Here is a 21,793-nt window from a genome sequence, read left to right as displayed (position 1 = left end):
CAAGCTAGTATTCAGTTTCTTGCTGTGCTTGTTCTAAAAACTTGTACCAACTGTTTCAATTACTTTAGATTTCATGCATATTAATTATTACATGTGTTTAATACATTAGGTTTTTAACATCTTAGATTTTGTGGTTTATTTTGAATGGTGCAACTGGTTGCCCCCTTTCATATTTCATTTTGAAGTTCTGCTGCAGCTGGATATCTGATTTTGTTCTGCCTTGCCATGCAAGGCAAAGTTCATTTTCATAAATGCCAACTGATTTGATAGACTAATAATTATATTAAACAAAATTTTCTTTTATATAAAAATTAATTTATGATAAGATTTTAAATATGAAGTTATGTAAAATGTTCGAATTTTGTAAAATTTATGACATCAAACCATAAAATTTTCTAGATGATATAAAAAAATATTTAAGTTGCACCCAAACTGCTCATATATATATTTCTGTACAACTGAAAAAATAAAATTTACATAAATTAATTTATACATCAAAATTGAGCAAACTATCATTCAGAGTACACACTTTAAAATATGTATTGCTAAAACCTGCTTTTAGTTGCACTTTAAATTTAGCACTAGTGAAGCAGGATTCAAATTATTAACTAGTCTAACAACATTTAATGATTTACACATACTACACAGAGAAGTATGGCAAATTAACTTTTCTATTAAAATGCTTGTTAACATATAAAAATAAAATTCACGAACCAAAGGCAAAAGCTGAAAGATATCTGCAGGAGCTGTGTGTAGAGTTCTCGATCCATTAAGTGAAAGCCAACGACAAACTGCAAGGGAAAACATTTTAACTTACTACACTGAAAATAGAAACAGTCTTTTGACAGAATGGAACTGGCCCATATGTATATTATAACAGGGAAAGGTGTAAAAATCCAAACAAAACGAGTGTCATTATCTAACTGTAGGTGCTTTTTGTAACTCAAGACATAAAATCATTGGTGATCGAACTAGCCGTGTAAAGCAGTTATCATAAAAAAGAAAATATATATAGGGTGGGCCAAATAAGACCTACCAATGTTAAACACCCATAACTTTTGATACAATTATTTTTTTCTTTTTGCAGGTTATAACTGAATTCTTGGAAATTTATTATGGAACCATACAGTACAATGCAATGCATTAAAATCAAATTTTTCTATTCTTGTCAACGATCAATTGTTATGACACAGCGTAAATATCAGCAATATTTTAATTCAAGTTTACTGTTTGGTGCGATGTTATGGCCAATAGAGTTATCGGCCCATTGGAAAGCCGGAAACGATTTCTGGAGTTTCTTACAGAACAATGATTGAAAGCTTTTTGCGCCCAATGGTGGAGCAGAATCCCTTTTTATGGGGATATTTAAAAGACAAAGTGTATGTAATTAAACCAGAGACTATTACATGGATAAAACAGAATATCCGAGACAAAATACTGAGCCTCAAACCAGAAACATTACGTGGTGTAATGGAAAATGTACACCACATGTATGGCTGCATTTTTCTCAATACAGCCAATCTCTGAATTGAGAAAAATGGTGGGCATTTGTTTGATGTCATATTTCATACATAATTTCCATAAAATACATTTAATGTATTGAAAAATTAATCAAAATAAATTATTATTACAAGAGTTATCTGTGTTTAACATTAGTAGATGTTATTTGGCCCACCCTATATAAAGATTTTAATGAGTCCAACTAACACAGTTTCATGTGTTCAACTAATAATTAATAATAACAGAAATAAAGAGCAGTGTTTATTGCTTTTAAATCGCTTAATTTACTAGTCAATAACACATTAAATTTCGAAGAAGAATTAAATACCTTATGCTTCGCCAAATGGCAACACATTAATGCATGAAAAATAAACATTTTATTTCAGGCAACACTTCTTTTAAACTGCAAAGTTTCTTGATTAAATTTCAAATACAAATATCTTATTCTTTGCCGAGTGGCAACACACTGCTTTCAAATCTCTGAATTTGTTAATCAAAATTCATTAAAATCAAACAAAACATAAAATAAATAAATAAATTCAAAATTTAAGCTTCAAGATGGACAAGTTCAGGTGAAGATTAATGTGTTCAAAATTTGGTGGCTCTAAGATGGCAATGTTTTTTCATAATACAATGAACATACACATATATGTGAAGATGATTCATTATTTAATAGAGATGTAAGAGCATTATACTTCAGATATTTAATGATTTTTCTGCTTTACAAATATCCTTAAATTGTATGTATATGTTTTAATAACTTTCACAATGATCTCATATCATCAAAATTTTTATGATTTGGTAAAGGGTTACAAATCATGACCATGATTAAATTACTTAAATTTCACAAATTTAATTTTTTCCCCTTTAGTCTTGTTCAGAATTGTACAACGTGATCATAAACTTAACAGAAACCAGATCAAAGGTTTTTAATATTGCATATATCTTTTCTGTAGTATTTAATATTTAACAATCAACCATTTTTCAACAATGCTGCCAAACTAAGCAATTAATCACAAATAATGGATAACAATGACATCATAACACACTCATAAGAACTTCACTCAGGTTTAATGTTATCCAATTTCAGTGAGTCAGGTTAGGTTTTATAAGTTAGTTGTTATTGCTTTGTTTTGCTCTTGCATTTTCGGGGGGTGGGGATAAAATGTAAGATTTGCCTTTTACAGAACAGCAAGCAATGGAGTATTTTCAAAGGTATGGAAATGGTTACACTAATTTGCATGCTTAAAACAAAGACACCCAAGTGTTCACCCAAATGGCACAATAAAAGATATTGTGGAACAGCGCAACACCACCCAGATCCGTACTTAAGTGAATTAATGTGATGCTGAGTTTGTAACGAAAGGACATTTATGCTATTGTTTCGTACGAGTTTCTGATGGTCAGAATTACTGGTACTCATTTTAATGATTTGATTAGTCAGATAATCTCAGAAGTTTGAGCTTGTAGTAATTAAGTTTTTATATGCCATATTTTTTAGTTCTATTTGTTGATTATCTAGTTAACACAAGAAATAAATAAGCCATGTATATATCTTTTTTTTTTAACCCATTTGTATGTGTTCTCAAAATAAACATGTAATTTGATTTAGTTTGGAAATATTTTTTTAGTATCTCTTCTGTATACTTTTGAGAGTGTATTCTATAAATTTTATATGGAATTTTGATTACACCTAAAGTTCAATATTTATTCCTCCACCATTTACATACATTACCAGGCCTTTTTTCCCCCCTTTCCTTTTTTGTGTATGTAAGCCCGTTTTCCCAATTTTTTAAATATTTTTTGGGGTTACGGTTTATGTTAAGATTTAAATATTTCATGGTTTTTGCTTATTATTTACTCATTATTACTCATGTACCGCTTAGAGGCTTTGTTTTGTTCATGTAAAATATACACACACACACACTTAGAACTTTAACAAATCACTTATCACTAAATTTATAAGAAACTTTTTTAATACAACAAAGAGGCAGTTTGTTTAATTTTTCCTTTTATATTTTAATATATATATATAATTCCGTTTTGTTTGCTTTAGGAGGATGGAATAATTTAATGATCTTTTGTAATTTAATAAAAGCCATAACCGCACACCTAAAAAACAATTGAAACATAGCAGTTTCTAAATATAATGCTTGGGAGGGGGTAAGAATATGGTAATCAGTTAGTTGAAAAATCTGTCACAGAAATATATTAAGATCTCTTCATGACCTAGCAGCATCTACCTATACTACAGACAAAAATAATTTTTCTGTAGTAAAGTAGTTCTGTAAAAATTATTTTCTGTAGTATATTAATTACTTGTAAAAATAAACTATTTATTACAATGCTAGAATATTAAATGTTTCAAGAAGTTAAAAAAAACTGTCAAATATAAGCTACAAAGGAGAATATGTAATGAATAGATCAAGGTTTTTATAGCTTAGTGGCTAAGGTGCATCAACACAGGCAACAACAAAATATAAATATTTGCAAGGTCTTTAAAATCAGCAGCAATATTAACTGTATTATAAAAGCTAACAAAATTTATAGACTATACTGAAAAATTAGAGAGACATACTTACTGGTTCTAAACAAATTTTTAGCACTCTTCTTCTCAGCAGACTCTTCAATACAATTGTTCGTTTCGTTTTTATTGTCCTCTTCTTTCAACTTGAGAATTTCCAATTTGGGTAATATGGAAGTTAGAAAAGGCACTCGTTTTGGAACATAAGCCAAAGTTTTGACATTCATTGGAATGTCATACATAAAAATATATACTAACAAACTGAAAAATAAAAAAGAAGTTTTTTTCATTTAGAAAAAATTTGTAAGTTAATTTCACAAGATAAAAAAAATCTCAATACACTATTGCATTTCATATACCAATAAAATTATAAAGACAGAAAATGCACATTACTCTGCTTTGCTTTACCTTTAAATTCATAAGTTTACACAATTTGAATAAACTAGGAATCATTACATGTATCTTAAGGCAACGCAATCTAAATTTCAAAATTTTAAATTTGAATTTTATGTATTCTCTCTAAAAACCTTTTTTTTTTTTTTTTTTCTTTTTAAATACATGAGATTTACCACTTAGGAGATTTGTCCATATATAATATGGGCATCTGTTTTTCCAAGCTTGCATTTTTTATAAACATATTTGTTTATTCTAGCTTGCTTTTTGACTCACAGATGTTGTTAATCAATTACAGAATGAACTTCTTTGTGATTTTTTAAGAAATTTTCCAAATACTTTTATTTATTTGTTATTGAATGCAAATACAGACTTGAGTTCTATTAACGTTCATAAATTTAATTCTGAACATTAGAAATAGATGATTCACACAGTCACTGTGAGATTTGACTTCAGTGTGCATGAAAATTCACTTAAAATAGAAAGCTCTAAGATTTTTACATACTTTCTCATTAGCAAATTAGATGAGATGATAATTTACAGAAGACTTGCATTTTTGGCAAAAGTTATGTAAAATAAAAGTATTTCACAAAGGTTTCCATTTCTTGGAACTCCATCCATGCACATGAATGCTGATATTGTGAGAATTCTTGAAGCATTTTTAATGACAAAATTAGAAATACTGTAGTGTAAGAAACTAATTGTGATACTGAACAATCACATTAATAAAATGGCTTGCACATGTTTTTATGAAGAAAATATTACAGGGCCTCAACACGAAATAAAATTGCTTATTTTGCACACTGGCCGTGCTTTAAGACATTGAAAAAAATTTGAGTTTTATTGTTAAGAAGAAAATAATTATGAAGAGTTTTACTGCAGAGAAATATTAGTCATTTACTGAAAGTATCTGCTTAGGCATTTTTATAGAATCAAAGTAAAAACAGTACATTTTTTTACTGAATTAAAATGTCTGTAATGGAAAAAAAAGTTATATGTTAAAATGATGTAGAAAATTGTTTGTATACAGAATTTGAATTTATGTTCTTTTTTTGTAGGCATCGTTTGAAAATAGAAGACTGAGTTATAAGTCGCTCTACTTTTGAAAAACATAATAGTCCTCCTTAATAATGAAAGGTTTAGTAAAATGTTTTGAAATATTTAGTTCTGCTCATTCCTTATGTACCAGTAAATCTGCATATGCATACCTCTTCACAGGAGTTGAAATATTTTTAGTGGTTTAATACCATGAAAGTAATTTTTAATATTAAAATAATGCTGTATATTAAAATTTTCTCTTTAAGAGATTAATACAAAAGAGGGGTTTTTTTTTTAACCATAAGATTAAAAAAGTGTGATTAAATGATTGTCACAGTTTTATACACAAAAACTTCGATGGTTCTAGTCTTCAATCCAGTGGCCTTCTAAGCTATGAGCTCTACTGGCTTAACACAATCTCATTATGTCAATTATAAGTTAAATGAAGGATTCTCTTTAGTCTCACAGCTTAAATAGTTTTTCCCTGACTGCCAAGAAATCTCTAGTACTTTTGGAATATACTGGAAGGCATATGGAGACCAGATATGGTTACAGCTACATACAGCATCAATTACAATGCCCATTACAGTTACACAGAGACTGGACCAAAGACTTTTGGCCTCAAAAATTAATTGCCAAAACTGTCATCAAGTAAACAAGACAGCCATTTACTCATCAGTCTTAAGTAAACTTGCTCTTGTATTTTTAAGGCAAGCTTCGCTTCTTTAAACTTTCATGTTAAATTATATTTAAAAAAAAATACAATTATACATACAATTTCCCTAAAATTTACATATGTATGAAATTCGTAACAATATATTACCTTCCCATTTTCTCTCTCACATTCTGGTATGAGTGATCTAACTTAGGTTCAATATAAGCTAAAGCCCTATGCAATAATTCACAAACTCTCCATTCTTGTTGAGCTATGAGTCCAATAAGAATGTACAGCCAACTGAAACAAAAACAGGAATTTAGAATTTAAAACAATTCATAATAAAAAAATATAATAAAATGTCTGTGAATACACTTCACATTAGGGCACTTATATTTAGTGGATACCATCTCTGATAAAAGACAAATATTGGATCAATGCAGACAAATCCCTAAGTGACCAGACATTTTACCCCCAGTAAGACAGTACCCACATTCCAATATATTGCCCATTTCAAGATATCTCAAAAATATGTTCCAGATTTAGTACATATAGTTGACAAATTCTCTGTTGACACTCCATACGTTTGTGAAGTTGTTTTAATTGAATCATAAGCTTATTCAATAATCAAATAATTGCACATCCTACATGCAAATTTTAGAACTTGTGAGATCCACAAAAGGACTGGTTTGCAAAAGAATGTCTATTCTAACTATGTTTCATAATTGGAGAATGGAAAGTAAAATAAATCTGAAGAATCTTAAACTAGATCACCTTTTGAATATACTGCAGAACATAAACATGTAAGGGAACCTTTTGACTCCCAAAAAGGTAATATTTTGATAAAAGTATAAAAAATCCAGAAAATAAAATAATTGTTTGATTAAAAAACTGAAACAGAATGAAATTTTTTTCCGGCATTAGAAAAAATTGTGTTTCTTCCAAATGTACAACTAAGGTTACTAAGAACAATTGTAGCAAAAGAAAGCATAATTAAATAATGAGTACAATGACTCCTCCCATGGATCACCTCTTTAACTACACAGTATTTTGACAGCACATAGAAACAGTTGTAATGAAAATCACCAGCAGTCATATGCTCTAAGGTGACCTTCACAGAAGGTAGAAATCTTTGCAATTATAGGATGAGTTCATTGGTAATTCCTGAACAATTGAAAAACAAAGAAATCTTTCTTTGAAATAATAAAATTAAGTTTTAAATCCCCACCATTTAAAAGCTACCAAAATTAACTTATTTTGCATTAACTTTCAATATCTGATCACTTCAATGTACTCACATACAACACAACAAACATCATAGTCTTAAATAAAAAAAAACATGCACATGAGCAGTTTAGTTTACACATACATTTCAGAAAACTTTGTCATAAAAATTTCACTTTCACCGCACAGGAAGGTTTGCGAAACATAGGCATAAAATTTGTTAAATAAATTTTTCAAATTAATATCTATGTTTTTAATAAATTTATTTATGAACAAAATATTTTTTAAAATTTAATAACTATATTATTTTGGATTGAATGCTTTATTAAGGAAATTGTGGATAAATTGCTGTTTTCAAACTTTTCAGATTATCATTCAATTTTTACAATTCTTTAATTTTATTTAAAAATATTTTAAGCTTTTTATAAGCAGTTTGTTCCTTTTCATGCATTAATGGGCAACATATTGTGTTGCTTGACTTGGAAAAATTTTCTCGTATTCCTGTTGTGATGCTTCTTCATAGGTAAACCAAATTGCAAAGCTTTACAATGGTTTTGCAGATTTATTTCTTACCTTGATTCAATGAAAGATCCATTTTCTACACTTCTAGGTTCTCTCATTAGGAGCTCAAAAACCCAATAATATTTATTAGGATCTCTACTTTCCTAAAATAAATAAAAAATTAAAAAATTCTAAAAATGATGTTTAAAGAATTTCCTTCATATATAATCTAGTATCTGTTTGCAATCAGGGTTAAAATTAATGATCAAGTTAGTTATCAATTATCATTATGAGTACAGTGATATAAATTAAAATGAAAAAAGCATTGCTTAAGAGCTGCTTGGAAAATGTTTCTCTGTATAGGTTTTCTAAAAAGAATGTTTCATATTTACACACAAAGGGTAAAAAAAAAAAAAAAAAAAAAAGAGAGAGAGGGGCAGCAGTACATTAAATCATTTCACTACTAATTGCATTTATATGAAATTACTCACTTCTGTGCACAAACATCTATCTGGCCACTAGTTACTTTAATTAAATATGTAAATATAGTAACTTAATTACTTTAATTAAATATGTAAATATAGGCAAAACAGGTTCCTCCCTTTTCAAAATGTTTATTCTGGGTATAACATATAGTCCAATTGCAATTAATTAAATACAGTCAAAAGTCGTTAATTCGGACACCCATAATCCGGACCTCAAAGCTACAAACTTTCTGCGCATGCGTCGTGTTCACGCATGCGCACAGGCGTTTACGAGAGCGCGTAAGACCCTTACGGCTGCGAATATGTTTGTGCGCATGCGCGTTTAAATTGTAACGGAGTTATACGCTAAGCTAAAGTTATCTAATTCAGTTAATGTTGCCGATTGCATTGTTCCTTAATCTTCGAATTGGATCCGGCTTATTATTTTTTGCAGACTGTCAGAGCAATTTTATAAAAGTAAGCTTGAATGTTCGATTATGTCAAATAGAATTTCCGATATATATTTACTACAAAGCGAAAGTATGTTTTGAAATCCGAAATCTGTTTATCAATTTCACGCTGCTCTGCAGCAGGGGGGGGGCAGAAACGTCATTATTAGATTATGATAGATTAGAAAGATTATGTCAAATAGAATTTCCGATATATATTTACTAATATGTAATTTGTATCTACAAAGCAAAAGTATGTTTTGAGATCCGAAATCTGTTTATCAATTTCACACCCCGGATTGGGAGTTGATCTGTCAACACTATCCTTATCTTCAGGGCAGATGTTTTTATTTTATTTGGTTTATAATTCCATACTAAGTGTAGTATTTCATTCTGTCTTTGATATGATTTAAATCAAGTTCCTCGTCATTATAATTCGCTTCCGATAGTGAAGAAAGTGACCCAGAGGTTATTGAAAACGAAAACATTTCGATTGACAAATTAGTCCGTATTCTCAACACAGCAATTATAGGACTTGAACAGCGGAACTTTGTAACTAAACAAGAAATTATGTCTGTTTAATAGAATTAAAGAGAAAGTATTATCACATGAAACGAAGCAACTTACATTGAAGGAAATGTTAAATAAAGTAAACAAATAAATATTAAGCTTTTTTTTTTTTTTTTTTTGGTAAATTTTGATACCCTTTAGATCATAATTGTTCTTTATTTCATAAATTACGGTTTCATATTTTTAATTTTGTAATTTCTGCATGCCATCTTACCAGATTTAAACTGATGATCTATAATCCGGAAAAATCGATAATCCGGAATCGCTGAAGTCCCGACGAGTCCGGATTAACGACTTTTGACTGTACTATTACTTACTGAAACAGATGCAAAACATGTTGCCCAATCATTCAGTGTTTCAGGTGTGATACTATTGATGGCATTTTCTAAAACTGGTGTTAAGCTTTCCTTTAAATTATGCATCTGGAAAAAAAGTAAAACTGATAATATTCATAAAGATAATCTTTCAAAAGCCAAATATTAAATGTTTTCAAAACATGATGAAATTATATAATACAGCATTTAGTAAAAGTAGGAATTATGTAATTCAGACAGTATGAAAGATTTTAAAAAAATTTCAAGCATGGTATGAAAATTATAATTTTCACATAAAATAAATTATTTACAAGAAGGAGAATGAGGAAAAATTTATTTTTTATATATCATAGTTATTTGCATATTTTGGATCTCACACTTTTCTCCTTAGTTTTTACACAATATTATTTACAAGTTTACTTTCAGTAAAATGACTTGTATAACCAAAAAAAAGTTTACACAAATAGAACAGTGCACAAGCAAAAAAGGTCATTATTAAAATTAATACATCTTTAAAATAGACTACATAATAGTACACTTATTCACATCCTTCTTAGATGTGATGTTTCTTTATTTTTGCCTTGGAAATGAAGGGCACCACATAATTTTCCTCTTTTAATTTTCAGGAGGTAAAATTGGTGAAAATAGGGAGAAAATACATCAGTAAATATGCTACATATAAAAAACAAAATAAAGAAAGCCAATGAGTTAAAGAAACAACCAAAAAGTTAACCTAAACTCAAGCAATGCATTACAAAATTGACAATTTACATAAAAACAACTAATTTACTAACCATCACCAATCTAAAGACAAATAACACTATAAATAAACTTTTAAAACACCAGAAAATATTTTAAATCTCATCAATTATGGGAAATAGTAAAATTTAGAAACTTTACATTAGAAACGTACATTTAGAAACTTTTAGTAATTTTTTTATCAAAAGAATTAAGGCAATGCCATTGAGTATTACTTCCTATCTGTGGTAACTGATATTGATGCCTCAGTACTAATATAACATTCAAAAAGTAATCTCACAAATCAAAGGCAAACATTGGATTGAATTTCAGCTCAATATAGATGCAGAATTAGATTTTTTTAATATCATTTCTTTCTTTCTTTATTTTTTTTAAGTACTTTTATTTGCAACACTAGTACCATAATACTGCCTTTCCTTCACAACTTCTTATCAATCTTCGGATTTCCCATGAAGCAAAATAAATTTTGAGTTATAGTACATATCCCCAATTCCATAAAATGCCTCAAAGTACAGTCAAAAGTCGTTAATCCGGACTCGTCGGGACTTCGGCGATTCTGGATTATAGATCATCAGTTTAAATGTGGTAAGATGGCATTCAGAAATTATAAAATTAAAAATATCAAACCGTAATTTATGAAATAAAGAACAATTATGATCTAAAGGGTATCAAAATTTGCAAAAAGAAAAAGCTTAATATTTATTTGTTTACTTTATTAAACATTTCTTTCAATGTAAGTTGTTTAAGTTGCTTCGTTTTTTATGTGATAATACATTCTCTTTAATTCCATAAACAGACATAATTTCTTGTTCAGTTACGAAGTTCCGCTGTTCAAGTCCTATAATTGCTGTGTCGAGAATACCGACTAATTTGTCAATCGAAATTTTTTCGTTTTCAATAACCTCTGTCACTTTCTTCGCTATCGGAAGCGAATTATAATGACGAGGCATTTGATTTAAATCATATCAAAGATGGAGTACATCAAGAGGAAATACCACATTTAGTAAGCAATTATAAGCCAAATAAAATAAAAACATCTGCCCTTAAGATAAGGATAGTGTTGACAGATCAACTTCCAATTTATTGCGCTCCGCACGTTAAAGATAAACAAAGTTTAGATAAACTAATGTTAAAGTTTAGATAAAAAAAGGATATGCCTTTATCCATTTTTTGCAGCAATTCCACTTTTTGTTTAATTGACTTCGAAAGATACTTTTGCTTTGTATATCCTTTACATATTAGTAAATATATATCGGAAATTCTATTTGAAATAATCGAAAGTTCAAGCTTACTTTTGTAAAATTGCTCTAACAGTCTGCAAAAAATAATAAGCCGGTTCCAATTCGAAGATTAAGGAACAACGCAATCTGCAACATTAACTGAAATAGATAATTTTAGCTTAGTTTATCCCGTCCGTTATACAATAAATGCGCATTCGTAAACGTAATTTGTGCACATGCAAATTCGCAGCTGTAAAGGTCCTGTGCGTCAATGCGACGCATGCGCAGAAAGTTTGTAGCTTTGAGGTCCGGATTATAGATCATTCCAGATTATGGGTGTCCGAATTAACGACTTTTGACTGTATAAACATTTCTCCAATAAGCATTTACTTTTTAAAATAATAATATTTGAATAAAATATATCTTTTCACGCAATTTCTAACATGCACAGTGTTGCCTGCTTTTGACAAACCTGTGCTATTCTAATTTATGTCTCTGATTTTGTGATTATTCCATCATTTCCTTACGTTGCTTATTTTTTTTTAAAAAAAAAATTCAAAATTTGTATACATTTATATATTACAATTAATTCATAATTAAAAATAATAATTTATTTAGGTATAAATAAAAGTTAGTAACTAGCAATCCTATGACTGTAACCCATGATTGAAAGTACACTCAATACCAGCATTAGTAAAAGTTATTTTCATGTGTTCCATAGATTACTTTGATATTCTGGTGACTTATTTTAAGTCAGATTATAACTACAATGTGATTATGATGTGAATTACGAGTAACATGAAACTACAATGTAAATTATGAGCAACATGAAAAATTGAGCACTATCTTTCAAAATGCTTTGATTAAAATACCCATGCTTGAAAATTGGCAAGAAAAAATGAAAGACAAGACAAAAGCTTACTGTAAGTTATGTAAATGTGAACTAAGGCCACATCCCTACATCATATTTTTTTAATGAAAAATTTATCAGTGTTCGTACACATTTTTGCACTTCGAAATAAGTACTTTTAAGAGCTTAATTCATAATCTGAGTTTTTTTTACAGTGCTGTAGGATGGTGCTTTATCGCTGTATAAAGAATTTAAGTTCACCGAAGCACTCTTGATAATCCATGTCGAAAGTTACGAAACATAATCGCACAAAAATGTTCATGAGTCAATTCCATTTTTTGAGCCGAGATGAATTTTTCAATTTACTGTAAACAACACAAACCAAGCTAAAATGGAAAAACATTCTGAAGAAGCTGTGGTTAAAAATATCAAACTTTTGATTAGAATCATCTGCGATCGCCTATCACCACTTACTGTTTGCCAAGGCCAGAAATATAAGTAGCAACCTTTGCATAAAGTTTACCTTACCAAATGATGCCCAGGGTTTACTTTCTAATGAAAACTTTGTTCCACGAACTACACATAAAACAAATAACTGATCACGAGAAATACAGGAAATTATTTTTCACAAATAAATTTGAGATTCAATTTCTAAATAGGTTTCTTACCCAGTTAACTAGAAATCCATAATGAATTCTCTAATGTTTCAAAATGTGCTTAATCTGGATACGTGATCCACACAGGGAAAATCTTAAGGTTAAAAACGCACAGGAATCAAGAATACTTGATTCTTAGTTCTCTTACTCTGAAGAGCGATTTCTAAAGAGCAAAATATCACAAACATAAAATGGCTAACCAAATCTTCATTAATGAACCCTACTCAACATGACTTGACAGTATGATAGAGTGCACCTTCTCCATCTTTATCCAGAGGCCCCTGTGAGCTTGAACAAACCTTGAAAGAGAATTCAATTCCTTAAATGAAGGTGACATCAAAGCTATTGCCATAGCAGTTAAAAGATCGACATTTGTAAAAAGAACAAAAGTGTAATTAATAGCTTATGATAACTAGACATTATGAATAGAAATGTCATACATCAATTTGCATATCTGCTTATATGGCACTTTTTGAATGCAAAGTACTAACTATCCATTTTCAGAGATTTTCGGAAATATCTGCTATATATATATATATCAGAGCCAATCTGATTGGTACAGTGATCTGATTGGTGATGCTGACTGCCATATCATTGAGCCTGGCCTCAAATCCTAGAGAACTGCTACTGAACTTAGATGTTTAACTGCTTTAGTGGTATGGGGGCACTTAAAATACTGAAGCCAAAAGTTCTCTTAAATAGGTTGGTGATAGGGAAAGAGGGGCAAGGAGACTCTTAGACCCAGCTTCTAGGATTTTTTCCATCGAAAATGAGGCACAGTTGCACCTGGGGACCCATCCATTTCTACCTGTACTTGTAAACAGAGATATACAAGTTGTTTTGGCAATTAAAACTTAAATTACATTTATGAGTATGTGCCACAGTATCCAATTTTTTTTAATATTTAGCAAGTCATTTTTCTACCACAATGCTTATAATTTCAAGCAAAAGCATTATGTAAATACATCTAATCTCAAAATAGTCATATAGAGTAAAAATAAAACCACTGAACAGACCCTATTTCAACTGATTTCATATTTGAGAAACAAAGTACACTTTCCATTAGTACTTTCCTTATTTCAGAGCCAAAAGCATGCGAGTTAGGATTTCTAAAAAGCATTAAATATTTTTTTAAAATAAACTGAAGCCTGTAAATAACCATCTACTTTCATACCTAATAGCTAACAGTACTTTTCTTCAGCTTATTAAGAAAAGTCTTATTAAAGCTTATTGTTAATACTTTAAAGTATGCAATATACACAAATACAGACATCTATCTGTAAAAAAGACATAATTTGTATATTTCTTACATTACTATAAACAATGAAAACCTGTTTACAGTAATACAGAATTATACAGATTACATATAACAAACAAACAAAAACTTACCTTATTAAAGTCCCAATGTTTGGAACCACTGAGTATACCAGAAATTATTTCAGATGCACAACGTTGTACACTTTCTTGTTTGTCAGCCACCATAGTTTGTATATGGCCAAGGAAATTAGATAAGAAAGTATCACCATAGTTACAAAATATTCCCTAAAACCAGAAATTATAAAAAAAGAGATTATAGCAATTCTTTATATTAGATCCGTCAAAAATATTTTACACTTCTGTCGAAATTCATTAGTGCATTCAAAACACAAATAAACCACAAAGAATAAATTAGCCTAGCCAACTAGATCAACTAGCCTTTATATTACTAGTTTAAAATATTTAATGACATATTTTAGCGCAATACAAATATAATTTAACAGAAGAACTTATTATTTTCCCTTCTGCAAAGATATAATAACAAGAAAATTCAAAATTTCTCATATATACAAAGGTTTAAATAGAAACACAAAGTTTATAGAAAGTGTTTCAAGAATTAAAAATATCCCCACTGGGAGGGAGGAGGAAGAGTTTACAGGAATAAGTTTTTTTTTTTTTAAATTTGTATCCCCAAAACTTCTTATTTGCTTCCAAATATAATTTACCAACCAATTGGAGCAATCATCTCGTTTTGATAAAGTTCGACAACTATTTGAATATTATGATCGTTCTGTATATTGAAATGTTAGCCAAGTAGTATCTTCCTACAAGGTAAATCTAGCGAGGAGTGTAAATGAGAATGTCAAGATACTCTACTATTTCTCCCAATCTCCATCAAATGAGAAAGAGAGCTAGAGAATAAATTCCTAAGATAATATATTTTAATTTTAAAGCACATCATAAAATATTTGCATGTTCACCAGCAATCTTTTCTAAATAATAAGTTTAATTCCTCAAAGCAACAAATTCTATTTTTACTTTTCCTCATTTGTGCAGTTTCAGAGACCCTTGTGCTATGCTTCCTTCCCACATCAGGAATCACTTGATGGTCTTTACCATCAAATGATTCTAAATAATATCATAAGACTGCTCAAATTGTATAATTAAAAATAAATAAATGAAATCTGAAAGCTTTCAGATTTTATATTACATCCAAATGGCTGCATTTTTCACTTATAGAAACAAACACGTTTTGAGAAGATTTGGACTAATGCCACTTTGGGCTCAAAACATTTAAAAACAACTTATCTTTAGAATTTCTGATACACAATCTCATGCATATTTTATTCCCTACAGTACTGCCCCCGCTCGTTTTGAAATCGTATCATTTTTCACAATGCAAGAAACATACAGATATTCATGCAGATCCTTCATTATTTAATTTCTTTAAATATAATAGATGGGATAATATTTGGCAACAACAATATGAAAAGTGGTACAGCTGTTTATAGTCATTCAATGCAAAATGCTGTTTCGAGAATAGCCCTTCTGGGCTAAAGCCCCTTTCGGCTTTTAAAAACATAAAAAAACTAAAATTTTAAAAACATAAAATAACTAAAAAAACTAAATTTTTAAATTTGAGGTAGCGAGTGAAATAGAATAAGTGCATCAGTATGAATAATAAATCATTGCCTCCAATAACATAATTCTGGAGAGCGTATCCCACTTTATATATTGGAAACAGCCCAAATAAGCTCTTTATTAGTATGGGCTGTTCTTAATTACTTGAATTCTATAAATTATGACTCAATTCCCAAATTATATTTTTTGTTACTTTGCATCACATTAAAGTTTCAAACTTTTTATATTTAAAAATATGGCCCTGTTAATAATGTAAAGGAGATGTGTATTCATTAACATAAGATGATAATTTTTAAAACTTCACAGTCTTATATTACAACTTAGAAGTACAAATGCAAGAAAAGAATCAAAAGAATATATATTATGCATACTTTGAAAAGGCAAAATTTCTTGCAATCAAATTTATCATGACCCTTTCTTTCTTCAAGTGAAAAATAGGAAACAACACTATCAACAAATTTTTGTTGGCAAAATGCATCATAAATTGGCTTTTCTTCCTAAAGATATAAATCATAGTACCATTAAAGCAACAAAAAATACATTAAAATTTTGTAATAATTCCATACATATAAAATAATTAAAATTTTAAAGCAGATTTAAAAAGTCCTGCATTATGTAACGAAAACAAATTGATGAATCTTTATAAATCTCCCTCCTAAAGACCAATACACCTTTCTACAAAATTGTCACCACTCATTGATTTCAGCATTTAAACCTATCAAAAACTTTAGTTAGACTGCTAAAAAATGAATTATATAGTTATGTTATTCTTTTTAACAGTTTACCACCATATTTTAATAATCCTCTTGCACTATACAGTATGTTATTTTCATTTCAGTTAACTAAACATTATAGCAGTAATGCTGAAAAATTGTGTCACTATATTATGATTTAGAAACCTTTTAAAAATATTAAAGTTTATCCTACGTATGTTTTAATTAATGATCAAATAAATGAGGTCCAGCACAAAAATGCATATATATATATATATATGGGGGGATTTTACACGATGAACAAATTAATTAACGAAAGACATTTTAATTACACAAACGATTATTACATAAATTTAAGAGAATTAAACAAGTAATGATTCGTCAAAGTTCTTTTTGAACAGAAGCAGCGTCTCTGCTCCCACGTCAATCGTCTATCATTTCAAAACGGTAATTCCCCTAATTTTGCTTGGCGCTTTCGCAGCTCGTAGTATGAATGAGAGAATGACGTCATGGCATCTGTTTCACGGTGTGGTTTTCTGCACAGTTCCAAGCGATCGGCACTACATTTTCGGCCATCCGAGGGTGGACTGGCCCTCCAGGACACTGCAAAATACAAAAAAGCCCAAAGCAACAAGCAAGGATATACAGTATCAGAAATACGTGTTTGTGAAAAATTTTAAGGCGCCGTCCATTTCTTGAGAAATTCGGCACATGTGGTGGTGCATATGGGCCCCTCATGGCACCCTTCCTTTACTATGTCATAGGTGTTGCCACCCTCAACTTTCGTGATCTTATAAGGTCCGAAATACTTCACTCTTAATTTTAAGTGTGGTCCGAACTGAGTCCTTTTGATTGCCACTAAGTCACCAACTTTGTACGGCTGTGCTTGTCTTCTTTTGGCATTATATGTCTTTTTATTTTCCTGTTGGACTTGGAAAATTTGCCTCTTGGCTTGCTTTCGTAATTCTTCTCTTTGAGACTCGAACTGAGATTGAAACTCACTTTCTATCAGTTCTTTGAGCTGATCAGTGCCCTTACTGTTCATTTTAGTACCGAAGAGTAATTCGAACGGAGTGGTGTTAATGCTTCTTTGATATGTTGAGTTCAGCGTTCTCCGAACTTCCTGTGTATGTTTATACGATTCGGTTGGTTTTTTTAAGAACAGTTTTGCTAATACTGATATAATGACTTGGTTGATTCGTTCGACTCGTCCATTTGCTCTCGGCAAGACTGTGGTGATTAGATGATGTTTAATATCTTCTTTAGCACAGTAGTCAGAAAACTCACTGGATGTTAAAGCCGTTCCTCTATCAGAAATAATCTGACAAGGGCTTCTAAAAATGGCCTTTTGATTCTCTAACTTCGCTATCACCTTGGCTGAGGTTGTAGATTTTGTTGGATAAATCCAAGTAAATTTAGTAAAGGCGTCGACCACTACTAATATGTGCTCGTAGTTTTTATGGGTACTTTCCAGAGGACCCAAGGGATCTATATGATAGGTATGCAACAGAATGTCCTCCTTGAATTGCGGATGTTAAAATCCTTCCTTTTTCCCTGCTTTGCGATTTATTAAGATGCAATGAACGCAATTGGCGATAATGTTTTCTATCTTCTGCCGAAGTTTGGGAATGAAATAGTATTGATTCAGGTGTTTCTCTGTATGTTTGATACCGGTGTGCCTTTTCTCGTGAGCATCTTTTATGATTTCAGTCGGCATACTTTCCGGTACGACTATCAATTCTTTACCGTCAATAAACTTGTATAGTACGTCATTTCTATTACAATAATTTTCATAACTTGAGGTTTTCAATAAATCCTTAATGGTTTTTATTTCAGTGTCATTTTCTTCGGCAAGTTTTAATTTAGGTAAGATATTTTCAACAGAAATACATAAGACGTTTACAGGAGCTCTACTTAGAGCATCTACATGTGGCATTCTAACACCTTTACGATGCTCTATAACATAATCAATTTCCTGTAACAACAAAGCCCAACGAGCAACATGCATCGCTAAATCTCTTTTTTCCATCGTCCGTTGAAAAGTTGAACAGTCCATCACTATCTTAAATGAAATTCCCAAAAGGTAACCACAGAACCTTTTCAGTGCTTCTACGATCGCGAGGATGTCCAACTCGTAACTTGAGTACTTTTTCTCTGCATCAGAGGTTTTCCTACTCATAAAATAAGTGGGGTGAAAACTGCTATCACCTGGGGGTTTCTGCATTAGAATCGCCCCATATCCTTCTATGCTGGCATCTGTGTGTAGTTTGGTTTCATAATGAGGGTTATAAATTGCAAGTAAAGGCTTCTCAGCTAGCGCTGATTTCAAACGATTGAATGCGATCTTTTGTTCTTCACCGAATTCGAACTTATTACCCTTTTTTAGCAGGTCGCTAAGTGGCTTGGCAATTCTAGAGTATTTATGAACAAATTTTCTGAAATATCCTGCCAGCCCAAGAAAACTTTGGATCTGTTTTAAATTAGATGGTTCGGGGAAATTTATAACAGCTTGCGTCTTCAAGGTGGATGGGAAAATTTTACCCTCTTCTATGACATGGCCTAAAAAGTCAATTCATTTCTTTAAGAATTGGGATTTTTTAAATTTATTTCCAACTTGTATTCACTCGCTAGATTTAAAACTTGACTCAGCCTCTCAATTCCCACTTCGTATGAGGCGGACAAAATGATGATATCGTCCATGTACAGCAAAACGATGCCATCGTTAACTAACGGTCGGAAAATGGTATTTATGAATCTCTGGAATACAGCTGGTGAGTTACAGAGTCCAAACGACACCTTCAAAAACTGGTACTGTCCTTCATGCGTAACAAATGATGTATATTTCTGACTTTCCTTTTCGACATCCACATGAAGAAAGCCATTTTTGAGATCAATAGTGCTGAAAACACGTGCTTCTTGAAGGCGGTCTAGGATATCCTCGATCAGGGGAAGAGGAAATCTATCCTTTACGACAACTTTGTTTATACGACGATAATCAACGCAGCCTCTTGTTGTCTCGTCTTTCTTTTTAACGATGACCAATGGGCTGGAATATTCCAAAGAACTCTGTTCTATAATTCCTGACTTTAGCCATTCGGATATTTGGGTTTCAACAATTTTCTTTTCCGCAAACGGTAATCTACGCGGTTGATGCGATACTGGTTAATGCAAATTTTTAACTGTATGTCCGTAGATTTGGTCTTACGTGGCATATAGTTCGAAACTAACTGTTGAACAGTCTCTTTAAAGTAGTTTGGAATACTAGGTGCAATGTTTATTTTGTCTTTGTTACTAGCTAGGCCAACAGGGAAAATAGATACAATATTTACTTCCTCTACACTCTGTGACTTAATTTTTATGGTAACCCCATTTTCGTTTATTAATATTTCACCTTTTAATATTATGCTTAAGCCTAAAATGGCTTCATGTGTCATCACATTGTTGTCTACAACACAAATATCTGCAGTACACTGGAAATTATTAATTTTAATATTACCTTTAAAGAAACCTAGAGGTTTTACTTGACATTTACCGAACCCACTCAGCGTTGAACTTACGAGCACGAGGCCTTCGATATTGAGTTTATCAAAAGTCGATCTACGTAACAAAGTAGTTTGACTTCCTGTGTCTATTAACGCGGTTATACATACATCATTAATTTTTACTTCTTTGGTCAACTTCGAGGCTACATCAATATTCACGGTTGATACTTCTGGTTTCGAATCCGTATTTGAGCATCAATTGACTCCCTTATCTTTATGAACACATTGTTTGGAAATATGACAGCTTTCACCGCAGTTGAAACAGGTTGTATTACGTTTAATTTCAGGAATTGTTCCTCAACTATTGGTTACGTTATGCTTTGTTTGGTTAACGGAATTTTTTGAGTCATATTTATGTCTAGATTCAATTTTTTGTTTACTTTCAGATTTTGTTTTTGACGTTCGCGACTTTTCTTCATCATCACATACCTGTTAACAAAGCTTCAATTTGTTCTTAAAATCAGTTAATATTTGTGACCCACACAAGCAAGATTTTTTAAATGCGGAGCCTGGTATACCATCTATAACATATCGTATTAAAGCAACATCTTCAATTTGATCATTTTTAGCAATTCTTTTCATATTTAAAAAAACTCATCAAATGTTTCATTGCTTTGCATTTTTTGTTTTGATAATAACTCATGCAGTTCGGCCGAATTGCAGCTGGACCGGAATTCGTCAACAATTCTTAAAAATTTGCCATGAGTTCAACTTTGGTTCACTAAGAACAAATAGTTTTGCTTTGCCTGTCATCAGGCATTTAGCAAAAATCAATTTTTGTAAAACATTTAATTGAAGAATGGTAGCTGCATTTTCAAAACTTTCGACCCAACTACTGACATTTTCGTGGCTTTGGCCATCAAATTGAGCAACAAAAGATTGGATGTCTTCAATAGTAACATTTATACTACAGTTATGAAATACATTCGACTTGTTTTCAATTGTATTCAGAATATTATCATTAGCACATTGGGAAGGAAGTTGTCTCACTGTGGCACCAGAATTGTTTCTTAGTTTCGTTTCATCTTGAACATTATCATCTAATTCATTTTTATCCCCAGCATCCACACCCTCTAAATAACTTTCGTTTTCACTTTCTTCTAAAATTACATTATTTTTAAGCAATTCTAAATTATTCAGATAATAAACAATTTGGCTTGCTAAGTCATCTTGTGTGCCAGAGCTATCAATGCATAAAACATTGGCAATGGAAATTAATTCATAAGCCTGAAAATCTTGTTTGATTTTTTCTAGTTTTTCATTAAGTTCTTTACTATTCTCTGCTAAAGAGAAACCACTAAATTGTCTTAAACTTTTTCGAGTATTTCTGTCGCCCACATCGTTAAATATTATTTTGTGTAATAATTTTATATTATGTGCTTTTTCACTTTTCAGGACATCTTCTATTCCCGGCACATCAGTTAGAAACATAGTTAATATAATTGAGAAAATCACTCACTTCATATAATGGTAATTCACGATGTTCCTGGCTCTATAATCGGGAAACAGAAACGAAACAAAGT

General features: G+C 30.8%; 1 protein-coding gene across 3 annotated transcripts in view; it reads right to left on the bottom strand.

Moving 5' to 3' along the window:
• Positions 1–21,793, bottom strand: part of LOC118195372 (proteasome activator complex subunit 4-like) — a 243,815-nt gene that overhangs the window by 52,384 nt on the left and 169,638 nt on the right. For all 3 annotated transcript variants that reach the window (XM_085822053.1, XM_085822048.1, XM_085822056.1), the window contains 7 exons: positions 16,387–16,512; positions 14,507–14,659; positions 9,636–9,740; positions 7,908–7,999; positions 6,279–6,410; positions 4,083–4,285; positions 715–791 (listed from right to left, as the gene is read on the bottom strand). In XM_085822053.1, coding sequence (XP_085678179.1) covers positions 715–791; positions 4,083–4,285; positions 6,279–6,410; positions 7,908–7,999; positions 9,636–9,740; positions 14,507–14,659; positions 16,387–16,512 — 888 coding nt within the window. The remainder of the gene's footprint in view (positions 1–714; positions 792–4,082; positions 4,286–6,278; positions 6,411–7,907; positions 8,000–9,635; positions 9,741–14,506; positions 14,660–16,386; positions 16,513–21,793) is intronic.

The sequence above is a fragment of the Stegodyphus dumicola genome, chromosome 1 (assembly GCF_044657685.1).
Source record: "Stegodyphus dumicola isolate Sdum_Otavi_A_Nest chromosome 1, ASM4465768v1".
NCBI classification, from domain to species: Eukaryota; Metazoa; Arthropoda; class Arachnida; order Araneae; family Eresidae; genus Stegodyphus; species Stegodyphus dumicola.
This window is presented reverse-complemented; position numbering and strand designations above follow the sequence as displayed.